The 23,962-nt window shown below is 35.8% G+C and overlaps 1 protein-coding gene across 1 annotated transcript in view; it reads left to right on the top strand.

Annotated features, from left to right (window-relative positions):
• The window catches only part of ADAM9 (ADAM metallopeptidase domain 9), a 148,815-nt gene that overhangs the window by 28,618 nt on the left and 96,235 nt on the right, over positions 1-23,962 (top strand). Inside the window, exons 5-11 of the mRNA XM_082715345.1 lie at positions 3,777-3,853; positions 4,868-5,063; positions 6,231-6,296; positions 8,174-8,245; positions 9,408-9,577; positions 14,595-14,676; positions 15,142-15,275. Of these exons, the coding sequence (XP_082571471.1) occupies positions 3,777-3,853; positions 4,868-5,063; positions 6,231-6,296; positions 8,174-8,245; positions 9,408-9,577; positions 14,595-14,676; positions 15,142-15,275 (797 nt within the window). The remainder of the gene's footprint in view (positions 1-3,776; positions 3,854-4,867; positions 5,064-6,230; positions 6,297-8,173; positions 8,246-9,407; positions 9,578-14,594; positions 14,677-15,141; positions 15,276-23,962) is intronic.

Here is a 23,962-nt window from a genome sequence, read left to right as displayed (position 1 = left end):
TGGGAAAGAAAAACATGAGTGGTTGTGAACTGCCCCACCCTAGAAAAAGTTGTAAAATATTGAAATTGAGCCTGTATTTTTAGCATAGAATTGTTTTTTTAATTTTCTTATTTAAATTTTCACCACTTTAGACTTAGAGGAAATGTTGCATGAATAATACAAAATATTCATGCATCTTCACCTACGTTTTACTTCATTTGCTTTATTCTACTTTTTTTTTCTGAACCTTTTAGAGTACGTTGCAGACATGGTATTCCTTTGTCAAATAAAACAAGGAATTCTCTTATGTAATCAAGTATAATTTTCAAAATTAGGAAGTTAACATTGAAGCAATACTATTGTCTAATTTACAGGTCTATTGATACATATTTTGTGGGTGCACCATCCTAGTAATGTACTTTATGCATCGCAAGAGAAAATCCAAGTTCATGTGTTGCATTCAGTGGTCATGTCTCTGTAGTCGTCTTTAATTTGGAAATCCTTTCTCTTTCCTTGTATTTCATGGCACTGGCATTTTTGAGAAGCATGGGCAAACTTTTGTAGAATGTCCTGCAATTCGAGATTGATGTTTGCTCATGATCAGATTCAGGTTATGTGCTTTTGGCAGGAATACCACCAGAGCGATACCGAGTGGTCCTCAGTGTATCCTGTCAAGAAGCATGTACTGTGGTTAGTGTTGTTGCTGATCATGTTAACTTTGATCATTTAGTTAAGGAATTTTCTGCCAGGTTTCTCCTTCTGTACAGTTAATTTTTTTTCCTTCTTAATGAATATTATGGTTAGACATTTTGAGGCTAATATAAATATCCTGTTACTTCTTAAATTTTTATCCACTACTGTTAGTATTTAGTATTTGTCTGAATTAATGGTTATTATGATGGTGGTCAAAATGGTGACTTCCTAATTTCATTAGTGATTCTCTGTGCGTTAGTGCTTTCTGTTTCTGCAAGGAAAAGTTTTCCTTTCTTAATTATTTGTGTCAGCGTAGACTCATGGATTCTTACCTTTTTTATGAGTGAGATTGAAAATCTTCATATATGTGAGGTGTTTTTATGTTCTTTTTTGAATTGCCTAATTATGTCTTTTGCCCTGTTTTCCACTTTTTTTTTTTTTTTTGCTGTTCCTCTAAGAAACGTTTTTTGTAAATTGAGGTATAATCGATATATGTTATACTGCATTAGTTTCAGGTATACATTATAATGATTTGATATTTGTATATGTTGTGAAATGATTGCCACTGTAAATCTTATTATCTGTTATCATACATAGTTACAAAGTGTTTTTTTGTGCGTGTGTGATAAGAACTTTTTTATTTTTTATTTTTTTAAAAAGATTTTATTTATTAGAGAGTGAGAGAGAGAGAGAGCGCGCACAAGCAGGCACAGTGGCAGGCAGAGGCAGAGAGAGAGAAGCAGGTTCCCCACTGAGCAGGGAAGCCCAGTGTGGGGCTCAATCCCAGGACCCTGGGATCATGACCTGAGCTAAAGGCAGTGGCTTAACCGACTGAGTCACCCAGGTGTCTCTGATAAGAACTTTTAAGATTAATCTTTTAGCAACTTTCATATATGCAGTAGCGCATCATTAACTATAGTTGCTATGCTGTCTTTAATCTAATTTTGTGTTAATTTTTATGTCTGGTGTAAGAAAGTGGTCTAGTTTCATTCTTTCCTGTCCAATTTTTTCAATACAGTTTATTGAAGAAACTGGTAGATTCTTGGCTCCTTTGTCAGAAATTAATTGACCATATAGGTGTGGGTTTACTTCTGGGCTTTCTGTTCTGTTCCGTTGATCTGTGTGTCTGTTTTCATGCGAACACCATACTGTTTTGATTGCCATAGCTTTGTAATATAGTTTGAAATCAGGGAGCATTATGCCTCTAGCTTTCTTTTTTTTCTTTCTCAAGAAGAGAAAGAAGTATCTTTATTCCATGTGATATTTTTTGTGGTTCCAGACAAATTTTAGGTTTTTGTTCCATTTCTGTAAAAAATGCCTTCGGAATTTTGATAGGAATTGCTTGAATCTGTAGATTGTTTTGGTTAGTCTAGACATTTTAACATTTGTTCTTCTAATCTATGAACATTGATTATCTTTCTGCTTATTTGTATCTTCTTCAATTTCTTTCATTAATGTCTTACAAATTTCTGTGTATAGATCTTTCTGCCTTGGTTAAATTTATATCTAGGTATTTTACTCTTTTTGATGCGATTGTAAATGGGATTGTTTTCTTAATTTTTCCTTTTGCTGCTTCATTATCTGTGTATATAACACAACAGATTTCTATATATTGATTTTGTTTCCTGCAACTTTACTGAATTCATCTATTAGTTCTAACAGTTTTTTGGTGGAGTCTTTAGGGTTTTCCATATATAAAATCAGGTCATCTGCAAATAGTGACAGTTTTACTTCTTCCTCTCCTCTTGAGTTTTTAATCTTTCCCCTTGGATGTTCAAGAGTTCTTTATAGTTAGGGATATTAGTCTTGTATCTGTGAAATAACTTACAGATGTTTTTTTCCCCAATCTGTGTATTGTGTTTAATTTTTTTAAATTCTTATATATTTTTTAAAATTTCTTTTCAGTGTTCCACAATTCATTGTTTATGCACCACACCCAGTGCTCCGTGCAATACGTGCCCTCCATAATACCCACCACTAGGCTCTCCCAACCTCCCTGATTTTGTTTTTTGATGTTTTTTTTTTTTTTCACATAGAAGTTTAAAAAACTTCTTATGTAGTAAAAATTATCATTTTTTCCCCCTTCTATTGCAGATGTATTTTGAGTGATAGTTAGCTTTTCTCTACACCCAGGTTAAAGAGAAGGTCACCCATATTTTCTTTTAGTTCTTGTATAGTTTTTATTTTTTATGTTTCGATTCTTGATTCATTTAAATTTTATTCTTATGTGTGGTGAGTGAGGTATGGATCTAATTTTAACTTTTTCCAAATGTCTGACAAGTGGTCTGAGCACCATTTATTATAAAAATCCTTGCCCCAGTTCCATACGTACTTTAGGCTATTTCAGGTCCCCCAGATTTTGTTCCACTGGTGGTTCTCTAATTCACTACTGTTATCATATTATTTTAATTTTTTAAGGCCTTGTGATATGTCTTAATGTGTGGTAGGGCTAGTCTCCCCAACAGCCCCCTTTCCCATGACCTTGGCTTTGTTTTAGTGGTTTGAGACTATTTTAAGAGGAGAATATCTCATCGTGTAGTAAAAGAAATCTGGTATTAGTGATAATATGCTTGTACTTCCAATGGTCAATTTGTTGTTCAAAATTAAGGATAAAGCCTCTTTTTATTTTTTAAGATGGCTAAATGTAAAACTAATAATAATATGATTAATATACATATAAGAAGAAAAGAAAATCATGTGGTCAATATTACTTTCTTGCCACATACTCACTTTTCTTCCTCCTTGGCATCATTAGCTTGTCACAAGATTCCCTTCGGTGTTAGGTATCAATTGACTGCTGTAGCTTCCTGGATTGACTATGATCTAAGATATTAAACATGACATAATGCTGTCTTGTTCTGCTTCTAAGCTTAAAGGCTATTGGAGTAGAGCTGTGTGTACTTAGTATCCTCTGGAATTCTGCCTAAACATTTGTATGCTTATAGGGTGATAGTAGTTCAAAGAATGCCATGATATGAGATGCCAGTGTTATGAACAGAATTGTTAGTTTATTGACCTTAAATAATTTTGTTAGCTGTGTAATTTCTATGATGAATTATAGCCATGTAACAGTATTTGAAGATAATACAGTTTTTATCGTTTAGAATCATTGTCATTATCGGGGCTATGTGGAGGGAGTTTACAATTCATCCATTGCTCTTAGCGACTGTTTCGGACTCAGGTAAGGAATTTTCTGTGTCATTTTTTTTCCCTTTTATTTCTTACCCTTTTACCTGTCTCAGTTTCTAAATCAAGTCACTTGGAGGGACTTAACAAAATTAGATTTTACTTTGGTATTGTGGAAGGTCTTTAGAGATATGTATCAGGTATTATTCTTGACGTGTTTAAGAAAATACTACAGTTGATGAGTTTCAATAGCTAAAGAGAAAATTTCATTGATTTGAGACTGCTAAATAATTTTGCTATTTAGAAAAAAACATACTTTTAGTTTCTGTAGCACTATATAAAATTTTCACCTATATTCTTTCATTTAAGTATCATAATGCCTGTGAAAGGGGGCTCACTATCTTTGTATGTAGGTGATGATGAGCAAACTGAGGTTCAGAGAAATTGTACCACATATCAAATAAAACGATAATAATATTAAAATTACATTTACTGAAGCCCTGGCAGTATGATGCTATTCTGGTTCATCGGTTATGTGACTGATTGAACTAATAAATATTTTAATTATCAAACCAGCTGTATAAGACGGCTATAATCATCTCCATTTAAGTAATAACACAGAGCAGTGACTGTGCATCAGGCCATGTTTTAAGTATTTCACTCTTAATAATTTAGTTTTCAGAACAACCCCATGTAGAATAAAGTAAGGTAGAGGTTAAGTCATTGCTGAGAGCCGCACAGCTAGGGAGAAACATTTGGGATTCAAACACTGGTTCTCTGGCTCCAGAGTCCATACTTTCAGCCACTGTTCTGAGTTGCTTTCTGTTATATACAACAGTCACTTGGAGAGGTTAACTGACTTTTTTTAGGGAGTGATGTTAGTAGGTAGAGGTCTTGAGATTTAAATTCATATCTGTGTGACTCTAAAACCGTGCTATTTTTCTCTCCACACGCTACCCTTTCTTAGACATGTTAAGAACTAGGATTTGAATTTCGGTTTTCTGATTCCTTTTCCTGTGTATTATTTTCTTCATTCTTAAAAATTGTGTACGTGTCACGTGACACTTAGAGGATTGCTGCATATAGAGAATGTGAGTTACGGGATTGAACCCCTGCAAAACAGTTCTCGTTTTGAGCACATCTTTTATCGAATGGATGATGTCCACAAAGAGCCTCTGAAATGTGGGGTTTCCAACAAGGATATAGAAACAGAAACCACAAACTATGAAGAAGAAGAGCCTCCTAGCATCACTCAGCTACTTCGAGTAAGGAAATATATTTCTTAATGGCTCAGACTAATGTGTTAAAAAATCATGTCTTTATGCATTAAACCAATACTTATCTTTGTTACGTTTTTCTGTCTATGGACCAGACATTTAGACAGGTACTAGGGGATAAAAAGATGCAGTTCCTGCTACCAAGTCGAATGCAGTCAAGCTCCTGTGTGTTTTAGAAATCAGGGCTTAAATATTAAACAGAACTTACTTCTTTTTATCACTGCTGCGTGATAGTCCATTATATTGTCTTCCAGAGAGCAGTACAATTTTTTATTTATATATCTTTCACAACAACAAGAATAGTGATTTCTGAGCCCTGGATCGGAGAAAGAGAGACGAATTGAGACTTAGTACTTCATTTAAGATGTCTTCCAGGAACACTTGCTTCCCTCTTTTGAGTCACCATTAAGATTCCCTGCCTACTCTTGATGTGGGGCTCTTAAAGGCTGAAATGTTCCTAGGAACAGCTCAACTTCAGTTGTGGGCACTGCGTCTTTCTGCATGTGAGATGATGCTGCTGTGTTGGAAGAGGCTTGCACCTCTTCTGATACATTTTCATATGAGTTTATGGCATTATTTTCATTGCCTTTCTTACCTCCACTCTTTTGTACTGTTGGACTGTTCTTTTTAACTTCAATCATTGGAGAACCTTTAAATTTTTGTCAAATTCTGTACTTTATATATGAATTTCTGAAAATCACAGAACTAGTCCTGTTTTGAAGTGGCAGCCTTGTCCTCACTTCTGCTCTGGGTTATTGTATTCTTGTAATAGTATAATTCTTATGTTCATTTTTTCACTCAACATAGCAATGGGGCTTCCCTTTAGAGTGTGTGAGTATGTGTAGTTTTGATATTAGAAAATCAGTAACTCTGCTTTGGAAATTTGAATACCTCATATTGTTGTTAACTAGAATTTTTCTCAGGCTAGTATAGAGAGGAGATGTCACTATTTTAGAAAAAAATATGTTTTTGGCTTTATTGATGTGTGTAAACTAAACTAACTTTATCACGTTCTTAGCTGGCCTGAAATAAGAGATTAGAGAAGAGGATAAGGTCACTACCTATGAAAAACATGTAGTTTTCTTTTTTTTTTTTTTACATGTAGTCTTATAATTTTTTTGTTTTTGGCCTAATTTTTTTTTTTTTTTTTGACAGAGAAGAAGAGCTGTCCTGCCACAGACGCGATACGTGGAGCTGTTCATTGTCGTAGACAAGGAAAGGGTAGGATTGGTGACAGTTTTTCTTCTTTTTCATGAAAAGCAGATGAGAAGTGAGCATCCCATTAAGGAACCATAAAATATATTTATACTGATTTTTCTTAAATGTATTTTTAAATCTCAAATGGGTTTTTTCCTTTAAAAATGCTTGATGTTTGTAACCCCACCAGAAACTGAAGGTAGTGAATGAGAGTACCTCCAACTATTTTTACTGGTCATCTTCTCCCCCCACCTAACCCAGGTGTTTCGGGTGATCTCCTCATGCAGAATTTCTTAAGCAAAACTGTATTGCCCGTCAGTTAGGGTCACCTTTTCAGATGGCTTTAGAGGACTGTGATGAAAAACCAGCAATCAGATACTGCTTTGTTGCCTAATGAAATTACTTTGCTCTTTAGAATTTCAACCAACTTGCATATACGTCACTTTAAGAGACGGAAACTTCCAGGTTGTGGCGTGCTGCAGAAGGGAATACAGGAGAATAGCTGATTTTAGTCTTTACTCTTAGTTTCTGTGTCCAGGATAACACTAGGGATTTCCTTATTCATATTTAAGAATTGTGCTTAACTTAGCTAAGAAAAGTAATGGGTCTATTTCAGCATTTACAGGGTTATCAGTTTTAGATACAGCTGTTATATAATTTAATAAATTATTTGAAATGTTTTGTCTGACTTTTACTTTAGCTTTGTTGTTTGTGTGAAAAAGTTGTAGAAACTTATCAATATTGGCAGATCCTTTCTTGTAAGCTACAGAGTTTAGACTATTTTTATGGCTAAAAAAATCCTTTATTTTGCATAGGTTGGAAATAAACAAGCTGTGTTTATTAACAGATAGAACGTATTCAGATTTGTTCATTGTGGGTTCATTACCCTCAAGTGATAGAAGGAAAAAGCACAGGGAGTGTGAGCAAGCATGAACTGCACACCTGATAATGGATAAAAAGTTTCTGGAGAACGTTTGGACAAGTCAAAAATAGAGATTTGTAATGTTTTTATTTATTACTCTCTCCAGATAGATGTTACATACTGGTGGAAAATGGTTCAAAATAAGAATGATTCCATTTTAATCAAACCTTATCAGATAAATTAATTTTTTTTGTTTGTTTAGGAAAATCATGATAAAATGCCTGCCTGATAAAAGATCTGATATGTTCTGATATATTAAATAAGATCTGATATATTAATGCTCTTATCTTAGAGCAAAAACATACATTCTTTTTAAAATTTTCTTTTTATTAGTTATTTGTTGATTGTATTAGAATAATGTTAAAATAGACATTTGGATTTAGCCGGGTCTTGAAGAAAATAATCAGTCACATCAACTGTTTGTCTTAATATGGTTAAACTTGCAAATATCTATTTTGTCTATATAATGTCTGTTCATATAATGTCTGTTGGTGAACATTGGTTAATCTCTCATTATTAATTTAGCCCCGAGTTTAGAAATTGTTTATTGGTAATGTCTTTAGCCTAAGGGATGAAAGGGTCAGGAAATCTGTTAGATTGTTTTTATCCCTTTATCTGTGCATTTTGACGGTTTTAAACACTACCTTTATAAACTGTTTGAAAACATTTTTGCATTAAAATGAATAAAAAGAGCATTAAAGAGAATTCATTTAAAAATTATGCTAATTTGGAGCAAATAAAGATTTCAATATGTTTTGCTTAACATTCATTTCATACTTGAACCTGTTTTTCTTACTCCTATTTATTTCACTGAAATGTATCCTGTAGATTTCTTAATTTGAAAGGCAGGTGCTTGTCTAAATGCCTCCATTTTTAGTGCAGAGGAAATATTTGGGATTCTTACCTTCATTATAACAGATTTTAGAAATTTTTTTCGTAAATGACTTTGGTGAAATGATTTCCCTTTCTTGCTTTTCAGTATGACATGATGGGAAGAAATCAGACTGCAGTGAGAGAGGAGATGATCCGTTTGGCAAACTACTTGGATAGTGTGAGTTGTGTTTTCTATTAACTGGGATTATTCTAGCCTGTCTTTTTATAGTCTCAGAACGGAATCTAAAAATAGTTTCATTTTGAGTTCTGATTATCCTAGGGGCTCATTCTTTCAGGGGTCTGTTTTCTAGTTTGTTTTGTAACATTTTTTATGTTTGAAGGGAATGTATAATTGTAGAAAGACTTTGAGACACGTAAGAGATTTCATAATAGCATCTATTTTATCCTCAGTGTAGAAAGGATAAGGAACTTTGGCATTTATGAAAAGACCTTTGAATTTTTACTCAATCTTACTTTGATGAATGCTGCCTCCTACTCTGAAACCATGATAGGACTCTGTGTGTATGTGTGTGTGTGTGTGTGTGAGAGAGAGAGAGAGAGAGAGAAAGAGAGAGAGACCGTGAGCGTGAGCATGCCCAAGAGGGAGGGAGGAAGAGAGAGAGAAGTTTGGTTGGAGGGTTTGTAGTTCAGTTATCCAGTGGGAGATATTGAAGAATTAGATGCATGTTCTTATAAGATAATTTCCTCTATAAGGTATTTCCTTGATGTGAATATTTAGCATAATAATAATAATGATGAAGACAGTAGTGTTCTATTGAGCATTTATAATATGCTAGAAACTGAGCCAAGTGCTTTACATTTATTTTCATTTATTCCTCCCAGTATCTCTATGAAATAAAAATGCATTCCACAGTGCACTATCTGAAACCTTTGGGGTATGTATAATTAGGATTTTAGGTAAAAGTTTAGAAAGATAATTTGGTTTGCTATGTATTGCATAACATCTCTAACAGGATCTCTGGTGGCTCTTTGTAATCAAAGTCGCTGATATTCCTGTAGTGAAATGTATGAATATTTATATTAAGTGAGATACATATGGACCATACATAGATATGCATTAGTTTAGAGCAATAAATTTTCAGTTTGTCAGATTTTGGAATGGAAGGTAAAAACCATTTTGAACTCTGTTACTTTCATTTTGCGGATGAGGACACTGAGACCCTTAAAAGGTTAGAGTCTCATTATATTGCATGAAGTATATTTTTTGGAGGGGAGGAGTCCTGCTTTTATTATAAGTAGTTATGTTCATTATAAGTTAAAAGATACTCTAAGATTCTTTAATATATTTTATATACTTTTATTTCTGCTTTTTTTCCTAGATGTATATTATGTTGAATATTCGAATTGTACTAGTTGGACTAGAGATTTGGACAAATGGAAACCTGATCAACATAATTGGAGGTGCTGGTGATGTGTTGGGGAACTTTGTACAGTGGCGGGAAAAGTTTCTCATAACACGTCGGAGACATGACAGTGCACAGCTCGTTCTGTAAGAGATTTAAAAAAAAGCGCTGTTAATGTAACGGTCGATAACTTCTGCTTTTTTTTTTTTTTTTTTTTAAGAATCATGTTTTCTTAAGGTTTTTGAGCATTCGTCTGAATAAGGAGGGCTTTGTGTGATATTCCCCGTGACAAGTCACAGTATAATAATGAGTCTTCTCTTCTGTGTTGGATCCCCTGTCACCTTTATTCCATGTCCTTCCTCTTTCCTGGATTTCACTCCCTCAGCCTTGTTATGGAATGTTTTCTACCTTCGTCTTGTGAAAGAATATATGGAAAGAAAAAATTTTGACCTCTTGCAAGTCAGAAATTGTGCTTTATAGTCTCAGAATAGAATTTAAAAATTACACCTGTGTAACCTTCTGCTTATCCTAGGGCCTAAGTAACTCAGTTTTTCAGGGTTTTGTTTTGTAACTTTTTTGGTTATTTGGCTTTCTGTTAAATTTGAGGCGTGAAGTCTTTTTCCTTCAGAATTTTGAAGGTATGGCTCTGTTGTCTTTTGACTTCCAGTATTATTGCTGAGAAGCCTTAACCATTTCTGATTCCTGGTCCTTTGTGGGTTTGTTTGTTTTCTTCCTTCTCTGGGAACTTGTAGGATCTTCTCTTGGTTCCCAGGTTTCTGAATTGTCCTGATGATAATGCTTCAGTGTAGGTCTTTTATCATTTATTGTGTTGTGTTCTTAGTGGGAACGTCAGTCTTGAAACTGATGTCCTGTAGTTTTAGGAATTTTTTTCTAATTATTTTGTAGATGATTTGATTTTCTTTATTTTTGTTTGTCATTCCTTCTGGGAATGACTTTTATTTGGTTGGCCTTTGAGTTTCTTGTGTTTGTCCTCTAATTTTATTATCTTCCATCTCCTTTCTTTTTGTGTTTTTTGTTCTGCCTTCTGGGATATTACCTTAAATTTCTCTTTTAAGCTTTCTGTTGAGTTTTTTATTTATGTTATCTTATTTTTATTTATTTATTTATTTATTTAAAAGATTTTATTTATTTATTTGACAGAGAGAGATCACAAGTAGACAGAGAGGCAGGCAGAGAGAGAGAGAGGAAAGCAGGCTCCCCGCTGAGCAGAGAACCGGATGCGGGACTCAATCCCAGGACCCTGAGACCATGACCTGAGCCGAAGACAGCGGCTTAACCCACTGAGCCACCCAGGCGCCCCATGTCATCTTATTTTTAATATTCCATAGAACTTTTTGTCCCCTTTAATATTTTTATATAATCAAGTTCTCATTTTATGGATATAATAATTCTTTTACTCTCTTTGGGCTCTTACTGATAGATGTTTAAAAATTTTTTTTCTTTTACATAGCATTTTATGGTACCATAATAAAGCCTAAACTTAAATAAATCACTTATACCAATACAGTCCAAAACTTACAGCAAAATCCTCATTTAAAACTATTTAAAATATTTCATGCTTAAAAGTTTTCTGGTTTGAGGGATGAAGTTTTGAAGGCCTTAGGCTGCTGCAGCCTCCTTTGTCTGCCAAAGCAGTTAAGTTATTGTTACTCTTTATCCAACCCCCTTCCCCATCTCCTGTCCCCTGAGAAAGTCTTCTGAATTGATAGGCAAGCTTTTTGTAGAAAAGTGTTCTAATTTATATATTTTTGCCTCCCTCAGTGTTGATGGTACCTAAAACTCAGTTTTTTTCTGAGGAAAAATTTCCTTTGTGTTTGAGTTATTAATGTAGAGCATGAAATCATCCACATTACCTGGCTTGATAAAATGTAACACGGAGACCGCTGGGGGCAGGGAAGATTTCAGCGGAGGGCCCAGGTCTTTGGGATGCTGAGGCATGCATGACCAGGAGGCCTGCGTGACCACTCTGCCGTAGGAATGCCATGTGGAGAGTTCCCCCAAGCTTTCTTAGCCCAAACAGCTGCCGAAACATCCTAGAGATGTATGCATTGTCCCCTAGGCTATGTTTAGCAGAACTCTTAGAACAAGCAGATTAGCATATCGTATCTTTCCCATAAACCAATCCTCCTAGTTCCAGCAAGACCCCTTGTCACGCATCACATGCTTGAGAAAGTGTGATAAAGATCTATGATTCTTCTGCAGGACCAATAAAGGTGAGAGCAAAGAAGAGCAAAGGGTCTTTGTCGCTGAGTGTTGACCCCCTTGCTTTCTAAACTCTTTGACAGCAGAGTTTGTAGTAATCTTTCATCCGCTAGTATAGGGAGTGCTGCCCGTTCCCCACACTCTTGATTTTATTTTGTTTTCTTTCGTTATGTGAGTTAGTTAAAGCAAGGCAGTGAAAATGCCAAAGTGGATTTTTATAGCCCTGTAATCACAAAGGCTTGGTCCTGACCTTTTTACTAATTTTTAGTAAAATTGCTCCTATAAGTATCCTCCTGCCTTCTAGTTTACAGGGGGCCAGAAGGGACAGGCATCTAGCACATTTCTCATGCCTTGCTCAAACAAACCTACCAAGCTGTCTTGTATTTTCTGTCTGGTATCCATCTGTCATGTGGAGGCATTTCCCAAATGTCTGTCTAATGATCCCTGGCTGTGTTTTTCGTTAAGAATGGGGTGCTAAAGGAGCATCTGGCTGGCTCAGTGGGTTAAAGCCTTTGCCTTCGGCTCAGGTCATGATCCCAGGGTCCTGGGATCAAGCCCCGCATGGGGCTCTCTGCTCAGCAGGGAGTCTGCTTCCCTTCCTCTCTCTCTCTGCCTGCCTCTCTGCCTACTTATGATCTGTCTGTCAAATAAATTAATAAAATATTTTTTTAAAAAAAAGAATGGGCTGCTAAAGAGCCTTTTGGAAGCATTGAGTACATGTGTAGGGCCTGGAGACTATGGTATTAAGTAGAGGGTGATCTTGCGTGTTTCCTTAGCAGTTCCCTTATGGCAGTATCCTCTTCTCTTTGTTGGTCAGATACCTCAGAGAAAGATTTATTCATTCATTTAAAAAATATTTATGAGGTGTATACCCTAGGTACTAGGGTATAGCAATGAATAAAGAAGACAAAAATTCTGTATTTTTAAAATGTTTTAAACTTTTAAGCAGGTTTATTGAGGTTTAACAGACGAAGATTAAGCTGCACATATTTAAAGTGTACATTTAGGTGCGTTTTGACATTTAGCCATGAAATTATCACCATGATCAAGATAACAAACTGTCCATTCCCTCCAGGCCCCATTGTAATCCAATCTTCTCTTCCCTCCAAAAAAAAAAAACAACAAAAAAAACCCCAAAAAAATTCCTTCCCCGAGCAACCATTAATCTTTTTTCTGTTAATGTGGGTTAATTTCCATTTTCTAGAATTTTCTGTAAGGGAACTCATGCAGTTGAACTGTGTTTGTCCAGATGAAAATTCTTGCCATCACGGAGTCCATATTGTGGTAGAGGAGATTAGCCATAAATGTGTATAATATATTAAATACTAATAAGTGATAAGGAGGAAAAATAGAGCAGGGAGGGTAGAAGTAAAAGTATAGGAAGAGTGTAACTATATTATGGTGGTGAGCATTTCATAATGTATATAATTATCCAATTACTGTATTATACAACTGAAATTAATATATCAGTGATTTCAATTAAAAAAAATGGGAAAATGAAGATGTATTGGTCTGTGATGAATTGGAAATTAAAGAAAAAATTACTGGCCCTTCCCTCTAGATAGTTTGAAAAGCACTGCCTGAGATGATGCATAAGGCTGAATTCTCCATCTCCTTGCCTTTGGTTTAGCCAGTGAAGGCCAAGGGTGGGCATCTGCCTTTCTCATCTGAAGGAGCTGCCTGCCTTGGCATGCTAGTTGAGACTGCTACAAAACGAAACAGCTTGAATTTGGGCATGTTGTGTGGCCTCTGTCATCTATGTTTGTGATAATGGAACTAGATACACAACACAGTGTCTTGGGTTCTAATTTTCTATCATCATGTGAAGAAATAAGTACCTCATTTTCCTGTAGCTGCATGTCTCCCAGGGAGGTTAAGGTTACAACCAGTGAAGCTCATATTCTGACTCAGAGTCCAGGAAATGTCTGAAGAATCTTAGTAGCCACAGTTTTTTGTACTGTAGGCTCAGCTCCTCATGACATGAAGACAGATTTCTTTACTTGCATTTCTCCCTGATTAGAATGTGCTTACCTGGCTATAGGGGAGAAAGGGCCAGGATGGTATAGTTATTGAGGATAGTAAATGTGGAATCAGATAGCATTATGTCAGACCACAGCTTGGTGACCTAACAGCTGAAGATAAAACTTCCCAGAGTCTCAGTTTCTTAATCTGTTCAGTGGGCCCAATAATTTTTATCTAGTAGGATTTCAGGTTGAAATGAGATTATTTTTGTAAAGCGCTTGTGAAGGCTTATAGAATATTTTAAATACATTGTGTTGTTGTTATTATCCTTTTCTATTCAATAAATAGTGGAGCACTTGCCAAGAAAAAAAGTATTGGAGGAGTAGGGTTGGTGTGGTGAGGGAAGGCTAAAAGAGAAGACTTGTGAGTAAAGACTTGAAAGGGGCTGAGGGAATGAGCTAGGAGAATTTACTGGGCAAAGGAGTTCGAGGTAGAGAAATAGGTCTTGAGATACAAGTGTGTAGGTGATGATTACCTGCGACCCATATGGAGGCCATTGTGGTTCTTACGTTCCCTGTGCTCCCTGCTCTGCAGCCTCCTGGGTGCGTTGTGTTCATTGACTGATAACTGTCTCTCCTCATTAGAAGTTTTGAATAAAGAAATATAATGCATTTTAGGATGATTTTTTGTCTAGAGGGTAGGAAAAAAGCTTGGTGTCTAAAACATATCTCAATTTGAGAAATCAATATTAATTTATTAATATTAATTAATGATATTAATTAATGGCTGATATTAATCTCGTTCTCTGAGAACAAAAAAGAAGTAAGACTTAATTGTGTTCTGATTTAAAATGTCAATTATCTTTGCCATTCATCTCCCAGTTTCTGTAGGTTCTACCAGCCCCGTGAAGTAAGATCAGTGTGTTCCTTTCACCCCCGCAAGTACATTTTCTAACTTTGACCTTTTATTTTCATTTAGGAAGAAAGGTTTTGGTGGGACTGCAGGAATGGCATTTGTGGGAACAGTATGTTCAAGGAGCCACGCAGGCGGGATTAATGTGGTACGTTTTGTTCTTGAAATTTAACTTTGGATGTTTGCGTTAGGACGGTGTCAAGTATTTGACCGCATATTTCCATCTCTAGTCCTTAAAACAATATTTTGGGTAGAAGTGATAGATGTGTTTTTTCTTTAGAGATTGGATTAGTTTTCTAATATGATGTGTTCATTAACTCCTCACTTTTTATGGACAAGGAATTTGAAACCTCTTTAAGAAAATTAAATTAGAACCATGAATCTGTTTTCCCCAAATAACTTATTAGTGCTAACATAATTGGTCTGTTGCTTAAAGGCTCTATGTCCATGCCGTATCAGTTTCCTAGTGAAATGTGTGAAGACTGATGTTGGATGCTTGATTTATCGTAAAGACGGGTCACCATTGTAGTGATTAATTTCCTTTTGTGGAAAAAATAATAAGCATATCCTTTTTGTTCAGAAACCTAATTAATACTTTCCTGTGTTTGGGCAGTTTGGGCAAATTACAGTGGAGACGTTCGCATCCATTGTTGCTCATGAGTTGGGTCATAACCTTGGAATGAATCATGATGATGGCAGAGATTGTTTTTGTGGTGCAAAGAGCTGCATCATGAATTCAGGAGCATCGTGAGTAACTGAATTATTTCTTCTTAACATGATATAGATGGGTGTTTCTTAAACTCTGTGATGTTCTCATATCTATGTTGAAAAATTATTCCTGGCTCTTCTGAAATTAATCACATGACACACCAATGAGAAGTCTGTTTTTTAATTAGGTAAATGATTCCAGAGACCTTTAAGACAGAAACATTTGTGTAGGCACAGGTATGTAGCTACACTGTTGTGTAGAATGACCCACCAGAACTATAAGAACATGGAAAAATTTACATCTGAATTAGGAATTAGGAAAGAGTTTTGTTAGATGTAGTGTAGGTTAGATTAGATTGAAAGACTATAGGAGGCATTTATTCATAAATCACTTTTTGAGAAAAGTGCTTCATTGTCACTGTAAAGGAAAGAAATCTTGACATAGTCTTACTAACATCTCTACTTTTATAAATAAAGGTGAGAGGCAAGACAAAGGGGAGGAGAAAGAAGAGTTAACATTTAGTGAATGTTATTTTGTAATAGGCACTGTTCTAAGCACTTGAATTAATCTTTAGTGCTCAGCAACCTAATGAGATGTGGGTATCTCCAGTTAAGGATAAAGAAAGTGAGGTTACACATCAAAGGAAGTGGTGAAGCTGGGATTTGAAGTCAAGAAGTCTGGGTCCAGAGCCTGTGATCTTAGAACCCCTTCTTTGCCAGGGTTCAAAAGGAATTACAAGGAGGGTCTACAGGTGAACACCACCCTTGAGTTGTTGGGCTTCTTTTTGGTGCAGATTTATCATAAGGGAACACGGTTCCTTCCTAATTTAGTAGGTGGTAGTGTTAAGTAGAGAGCTAGACATACACAATGCATATGTGAGTAGAAACTGAGCTAGAGAAAAAATTAGATGTGGAAGATGTTCATCTTTTCCAAGCACAGATGAAGATTTCATGTGGGGAATAACTGCAACTCCAAGTATTCATTTCCTTTCCTACCTCCCTCAAGTTTCTGGGGCACAGAAAGAATAATAAAAACTGCTGTTAGCCAGCTCTTTATCTTCAGATCTGAAAGTACAGTTCTAATTAAATCGTGGTGTAAAGGAAAGCTCTCAAGCAGAATTTGCTACAGGATTTACCTGTTTTTGAGCAAATACTAGGCTGAAAAATTGCTGTGGAAGAATTAGAACATGTTCATGAAAATAACTGTACTTAATGAAAAAAGTAATTATATTCACAAGAAAAGTCATATGTTTGTAAGATTTCCTGCAGGGGAGGGAAGTACATTTAGTATTTGCTTTGGCTGGGAGTGTAGTGGAGAGAGACAGGAATTCAGGGAACAAGAAATGCATAATCAACCTTGATAAGACAGGAGACTAAGATAAAAGTGGTGGCATGCAGAGTTAGGAAAGAAACAGTGCTACAGTGGAATCTGAAGTGCTGTAAGAAGCAATGAAGAATGGACCCATACTTTATTCATTCACTTAAGTATTTGTTTATTTATTAATTTTAAAAATCTTATTTAAAAAAAATTTTGTATTTGAGAGAGATCCAGCGCATATGTGCGAGCAAGTTGGGTGCAGGGGCAGAGGGAGATGGCGGGAGAAACTTGAGCAGACTCTGGGCAGAGCACAGAACCTGACTCAGGGCTCTCGATCTCAAGACTCTGAGATCATGACCTGAGCTGAAACCAAGAGTCAGATACTTAACCAACTGCGCCACGTAGGTGCCCCTTATCGAGTATTTATTGAATGCTGACTCAGTGCTAGACTTTGTTTTAAGCACTTGCAGTATTTCAGTGAATTAGATAAAGATGTGCCCTTAATGCAGTTTATATTTTAAAGTATTGGAAGTACATTTTAAAGTATTTAAAGTATTGGGAGGGCCAGAAGGTGGTGGTGGTGATGGTAGAGGTCAGGTTGCAGTTTTTAAATTAGTACAGTCATGGTAAGCTCCTTTGAGATGATAATAGACGAAATATTTGAAGGAGATTAGTAGGAAGCTGTGTGGCTATCTGCGGAAGGAAGAAGTATGGTTAGGGTAGACTTTTTTCCAAGATGGAAGAAATTACAGCAGGTATGCTAAGAGGAATAATTTTGTAGGGGGTAAAATTGGTGATCTAGAACAAAAAGGGAAACATTGCTGTAGGTGACCTTGAGTGGGTGAGAGGACATGAGATCTGGGGCACAAGTGGAGGGGTTTGTTCAAATGGAGCTCAGGGTATCTGTAGTAATAAGAGTAAATGGAGGTAGCTGCTGGTAGATGGATAGATGTAGTGGTGGGGAGTCTGTGGTTCCGTTTTGCCAGTGAAGTAGGAAGTGTGTTCATCAGCCGAAAGGTTGGTGGGGGGAAAGGTTGTTGGGGATTTCAGGAGATAAGAGAGGGTATGAAATAGTTGGGTGGAAGAATGGGAGGGTAAATGGAGTAGAGTGTGTTTCCTGGGCCATTCTAAAGAGCCACATGAGATTCACAGTCATGAATTTTAAGTCCCTAATTAATAATTGGAGATTAGTTTGTGGTTGTGTGTTTTTGTGCATCCGCATTCAATAGCATAGGTAGCATACGAGAGCTGATGTTAACCGGGTTTTATTTAGGCCAAATACAATGAAGTAAGAAGGGTGCAAAGAAGTCAGATTTGTTTGCAAAGGAGTAATTATCATGATGGACCATGACATTGAAGCTGGATAAGGGCTAGGAAAGGGAGGATATCAAGGGGATAAAGGAGGTGAAAAGGGAAAACACTGAATGTCCCAGTGGGATTAAAGTTATATTGGAGTATAAAGATGTACCTGGGGAGAGTAAGATGGGTAAAGTTGAGATTATAAACTATAGTAATGTTAAAATGTCCATTAAAAGCATGGCAATGAGTGGTTGAATGGCAGAGGATTAGATCATTGGAGGAGAGGAGTTCAGGCTTTGGAGAGAGCAAGGGCTTAGTAGGGTTATTTACCTGTATATTGAAATCAGCAAAAATTAAGACAAGAGTAGTGTTAGAGTGACAGTGTTGGTGAGAAGGACATGAGAAGGAGCACCTCAGGTTGTTACGTGAGTAATTAAATAGTGCGTAGTTTAATTTTATGAGATTCAGAGCTGGAAGGTTTTAGAAAGGATCGAGGAAGAATGGCCTAGAAGCAGCAATCTGGAGGAAGAACACTGACTCTATCTCTAGTTGTATGAGGGTTATATCATTATTATTGATATGTGTATTGTATGAGGGAAAAAGCTGCTGCTCCTTGAGAAGGTTCTAGTGGAAGTTGTGAAATCCGGGAGTAAAAGAATTTCAAGTAGAGCTTGACAGTGAAAGTTACTTTCAGAGAAGAGGTTGAGGATATCAAGAGTTTTTGCTGATGCTGGACTGTGAATTCTAGGTGCCTAGTAAGGGAACAGGAGGGAGATAAGGGCCTACATGGAGAGCTACAGCTTCTTACGGTGATAAATGTAACCAGGGTTATAGGACAGAAGGAAATTTGTCCCAGGAGACTCAAGGCAGGGAGGGAGTCTTGCTGCAGCTGCGTTGTGTTAGGAAATGGAATGGGAGGGGTGTGTGTGTGTGAAGTGTTTGGGATTCCCTCTTGAACAGTGGGGCCAGGAGGTCTAAATTTATCTCAGTCCTAGCATGGGAACTCATTTTGGCCTTGGTTGGATAATTCTTTTTAATGCCTGTTCCAAGTCAGTCTGGATAAACTTTCCCAGATTACAGGGGGAAAGGACAGAGATTAAAAGAAAGATGGAATAGATGTTGAGAACACAGTGGAAAGTATGGTTTTTGGACCATTGGATTTAGTGGAGGGGAAATGAGAACAAATGAAACATGAAAGAAAATATATAATATTAAAATAAAACAACTTAATTGGGGAGGTATAAAATCATAGAAAACTGGAGAAATAGATGTCTTACTGAATTTTAAATTGTCAAAATAATGACCTCAAGGTAGAATTGAAAACAGGATGCCATTTCTAATTCACAAGGGCATTTTTTTTTTCCCTAAAGTAGGCTCCACACCTAACTTGGGGCTTGAACTCATTACCCTTAGATTAAGTGTCACATGCTCTACTGAGTGAGCCAGGCAGCCTCCCCAGGACAAAAAATTTTTTAGAGAAATTATGCAAAATAAAGCACAAAAGAACATTTGTTAAGATGTTACAAAATGCAAAGTATAAGATATAATAATTTAAGGCCAAATTAAACAGTTTGACAAATATATGCTTCTCAGTCTAGGTCTCACACCACTGTAAATAAATGTTTCATCTAGGAAACATACCTGAGACAAAGAGATTCCAAATAAGGCAAAAATGATCACTTTTCATTTGTAAGATATATGATCATTAATGAACATTTATCATTATTATTGATATTATGTTATTAAAATATGTAATGTAAAAAGCATGTCAAGGGAAGATGAGCACTTATCTAAGAGGAAATTTTAAAACATCTTAATCATTACCAGATTATATTAACAAAGCACATAAGATTATAGAGATTTAAATAAATATCAGTGTGGTTCATTTATTTATTTTTTTAAAAGATTTTATTTATTTATTTGACCGAGAGAGAGAGAGATCACAAGTAGGCAGAGCAGCAGGCAGAGAGAGAGAGAGAGAAAAGCAGGCTCCTTGCTGAGCAGAGAACCCGATGTGGGGCTCGATTCCATGACCCTGATATTGTGACCTGAGCCGAAGGCAGACGGTTAACTAACTGAGCCACCCAGGTACCCCTAGAATGGTTGATTTAATAGATAATAATGTAACTCTGTGTACAAACAGAACATATATCTTCATTTCAGGTATTCTGGAATCTCCATAAAATTGACCCTATATTTTGCCAAAAGACTTGAATAATTTAGAAAAGAAGCAGAAACAGAACAGGTCTCATTCTTTGGCCACAATGTGGAAAACTAGATATTAATAACAAAAATTATTATGAGTTGGTAGTTTAAAAACATTCTCCTAAGTAAACCTTCTGCCAGAGACCTAAAGGCCAAAGTAATTATGAAATATTTTGAATAAAATGGTATGATGACTATTACATTTAAAACTTACTGCATATTAAAACTTCAACATGAATACAAGATGATCTCGAATATAAGGTGATCTACCATTTTCCCCATGAGAATAGGCAAGAAGTTTTAGGGACTGGCTTAAGTATGTCACCCAGTGGGGATGTAGAAGATGTAAAGATAGATAACTGTTCCGGGATTGTGGAGAGAAATAGCTATGGCTGTGAGAGATCCTGACCATTTAGAAGTTGAAGTAGAGGGAAACTGCCATCATCAGGTGACCTGTTAACAGTGGGACCCAGAGGAATAATCAGTTATTCTCCTACCAACTTATCTTGGCCAGTGTCTCTTATTGGCCATGTTTCTTGCACGTCTCCATGAAAGGTACAGTCCGTATAGGTCAGCCTTCTATGCAAAGAACATGGTGGAGAATGATGGGTATAAGATTGGAGGGGAAACCATGGAATATTGGGCGTACATGATACTATCAGTACTATTAGTTTATTTTGGCTTGGGTTTTCTAGCTAGTGCAATGAATAAGAAAAAGATTTAGGAGTAAATATTTGAAAAGAGGGGGAAATGATGTTACTATGATTGTCTACTTTTGAAAAGCAAGGGAATCAACTAGTGTTAGAAATACAGTTATAAAATAAGTAGATTTTCAATAGACCAGTTTTAACTATTTTGAAAAAATGTGAGAAAAAAACTATATTTGTCAAAAATTCTGAGTACCTTGGGATCAACTTAATAGGAAATATGCAGCACTTGTTTAAAGAACACAGAGAAGTTTATTGAAAGTCAGAATATGTAATTTTAATAAAGACAGTGTTCTTTTATGGAGAGACTAAATATTGGAAATATATCTGTCTTTACCAAATTAACTTACAAATTTAGTATAAGTCTAATCATGTTCCAGATATGTATATATTTTATTCATTGTAGAACTTGACAAAAATAAGTTTAAAGTCAATTTGGAAGAGTAATTTTGCAATAGTAGTGAAGAAAATACTGAAAGAGAAGACCCTTAAAGAAGGCTCTCTGTATGAACTATTATGTTTGGGAACTGTATAATATTAACTTAAATGCATAAGAAACATATTCACAGTCTTATGGTAGAAACCTCAGAAATAATAAAAGTGACCTTTTTTTTAAAGGTAGGGTTTTTTCAGTAAATGAGGCTGAGATAATTTGTTAAGAATTTGAAAAGAAATTACCATATGTCATACTTTAAAATAAATTCCAAAAATATAATGAAATAGAAGAAAATATGCTTAATAGATATAATCTTGGATGGAGAAAGGTTTTTCGAAGCATGAGTCTTTCCACTGCCCCCACAACCCCAAAACTGTAAAGTGCAAAGCAGTCTATAGATTTGAAGAGTTGTGTATATAAAAAACAGTTCAAACAGTGAATACTAGCAGTTCAAATAGCGAAGAATACTATTTGAAACATTTGAGACAGAGTTTTTTGTTTTTGCCTTTTTTTGAATAATAATATCATAAATTTATAGATGAGCAAAGAATATGATCAGGTAACTCATAATACAAGAAATAAATATAAAAGATTAGTAAATTTATAAAACTTCTCTTCATATCACTAAACAAAGAAATGTAAATCAAAGCAATAAAACAGCATGTTTTTAACCTATGAAACCAGGATATGTAGGTCACCAGGCCACTCTCATATACTTCTGGTATAATGAGAATTAGTACAGGTTTTCTGTGGAACAGATTGGTTGTTTGTGTTTAAAACCTTACAGCATATGTTTTTAAGCCAGCAATTTTATTTTTAGAAATTTGTTTTAGGGGAATAATCAGAGAGTGAGCAAACAATATGTATATGCATTGTTCAACAATAAAAATGGGCACAACTTACACATGTCCAAAAAAATAGATAGTTTATACTGACCACAAAATACCTATTTAGTGTAACAGTATGGTACTAGAAGTCATGTTTTTAAGCCCCTTCTTCCATTTAAAAAATATGAAAAATTATATTTTATGACCATATTAGTATAGCATCTTCTTGGAAACTCCAGAGTACTACAGAAGATGGTTTGTAAATCATTCTGGTTAACAATATATAATGAATTTATTCAAATAAAAGAAAAGAATATGTGAGAAATCATGGTGTGAGTTATTCCTTTTAAAAACTATGAACATCTGGGGCACCTGGGTGCCTCAGTTGTTGAGTGTCTGCCTTTAGCTCAGGTCATGATCCCAGGGTCCTGGGATGAGCCCTGCCATTAGGCTCCCTGCTTCGCAGGAAGCCTGTTCTCCCTCTCCCACTCCCCCTGCTGTGACCCTCTCTGTCAAATAGATAAGTAAAATATTTTAAAAAAATAAATAAAAAATAAAAATATGAACATGTGAAGAAAGATTGGAAGGGTGTATGCCAAAATGTTTAGCTGGTTCTCATTTTTGGTGGTAGTCTTTTGGGTCACTTTTGTATTTATTTTTCTTCTGGTTTTATCTTTTTAATCATTTTGCTCTGAGCAGATATTTATTTTTAGTTAGGAAATAAGGCAATATTATTTTAATAGAATTAATTTCAAATAAATGTAGATACCTGTCTGTTACAGATATTAATAGCATTGAACATTTAGGAGATTGCTACTCATCAGTGTTCCCCTGGACTTTACTCTTGAGAACTGATAATATATGCTTGCAGTATTATACATTGTTAATTTTATTGTGGAGTTATTTATTTTTAAAAACTTTTCACCGGATGATCATATTTCAGATAGATCTGAGTGGATTGTATTGACTTTATTTTCCCATTATTTCTGGTGCCATATTAGTTCACGCTTTTGTTTAGCATTCTAATAGAGATTTTTTAAAAAGATTTTATTTATTTGAGAAAGAGAGAGTGAGAGAACATGAGCTGAAGGAGGGACAGAGAAAGAGGGAGAAGCAGACTCCCCGCTGAGCAGGGAGCCCTACATGGGGCTTGATCCCAGCACCCTGAGATCAGGACCTGAGCCAAAGGCAGATGCCCAGCTGACTGACCCACCCAGGAGCCCCTCTAATAGAGATTTTAGGATATATAGAATATTTGTCTGTTGTTGCTCTTGTCTTTTGGGGAGGTTGTGTGATGGTGTAGTGAGTCATTATGTGAGTTTATACACATTTTATTGAGCTTGTAATAGTAATTTTCTTACTGTAGTAAGTTAAAATTAACCAGGGCAAAAAGAAAGGGAAGTCCCATCTGTACTTTACTTATCTTCTATTACAGAGATGTAGCTGGTAGGTAAGTGTTGGATAAATATAAATATTCCACTGCTTACAGATGTTCACCTCGAGCTGTTTTCACTGTTGACCTTTTGTATATGAAGCAGAAATGTATTATGCTCGCAGGGTTGAAATGGGGCATGGTTTAGCATGGTCTTACGGCAAAATAAAACATTAGAGAGACAGATTGAGACTGGGTGAGATGGTGCAAGGCATGAAATTTTGGGAAGTCATTGCTTACAGGGGTCAGTGTAGAAGCACTTTAGGAGTATTAGGATGGGGTGCCTGGGTGACTCAGTTGTTTAAGCATCTGACTCTTTATCTCCAGGTCATGAGTTCAAGATGTGTGTTGGGGTCCACACTGGGAGTGGAGCCTACTTAAAAAAAATGTTGGTATTAGGATAAAATTGAGTCTGTAGCAAACAGAGATGTCTTGAGGCAACATTTGTAATGGCAGAGGACTTCTAATGAACGAATGTTGCTTTCTAGATCTCAGAATATAA

The sequence above is a fragment of the Mustela nivalis genome, assembly GCF_964662115.1.
Source record: "Mustela nivalis genome assembly, chromosome: 20".
Taxonomy (NCBI): domain Eukaryota; kingdom Metazoa; phylum Chordata; class Mammalia; order Carnivora; family Mustelidae; genus Mustela; species Mustela nivalis.
Note: the sequence above shows the minus strand (reverse complement) of the source record. Positions and strands in the feature narration are given on the sequence as shown.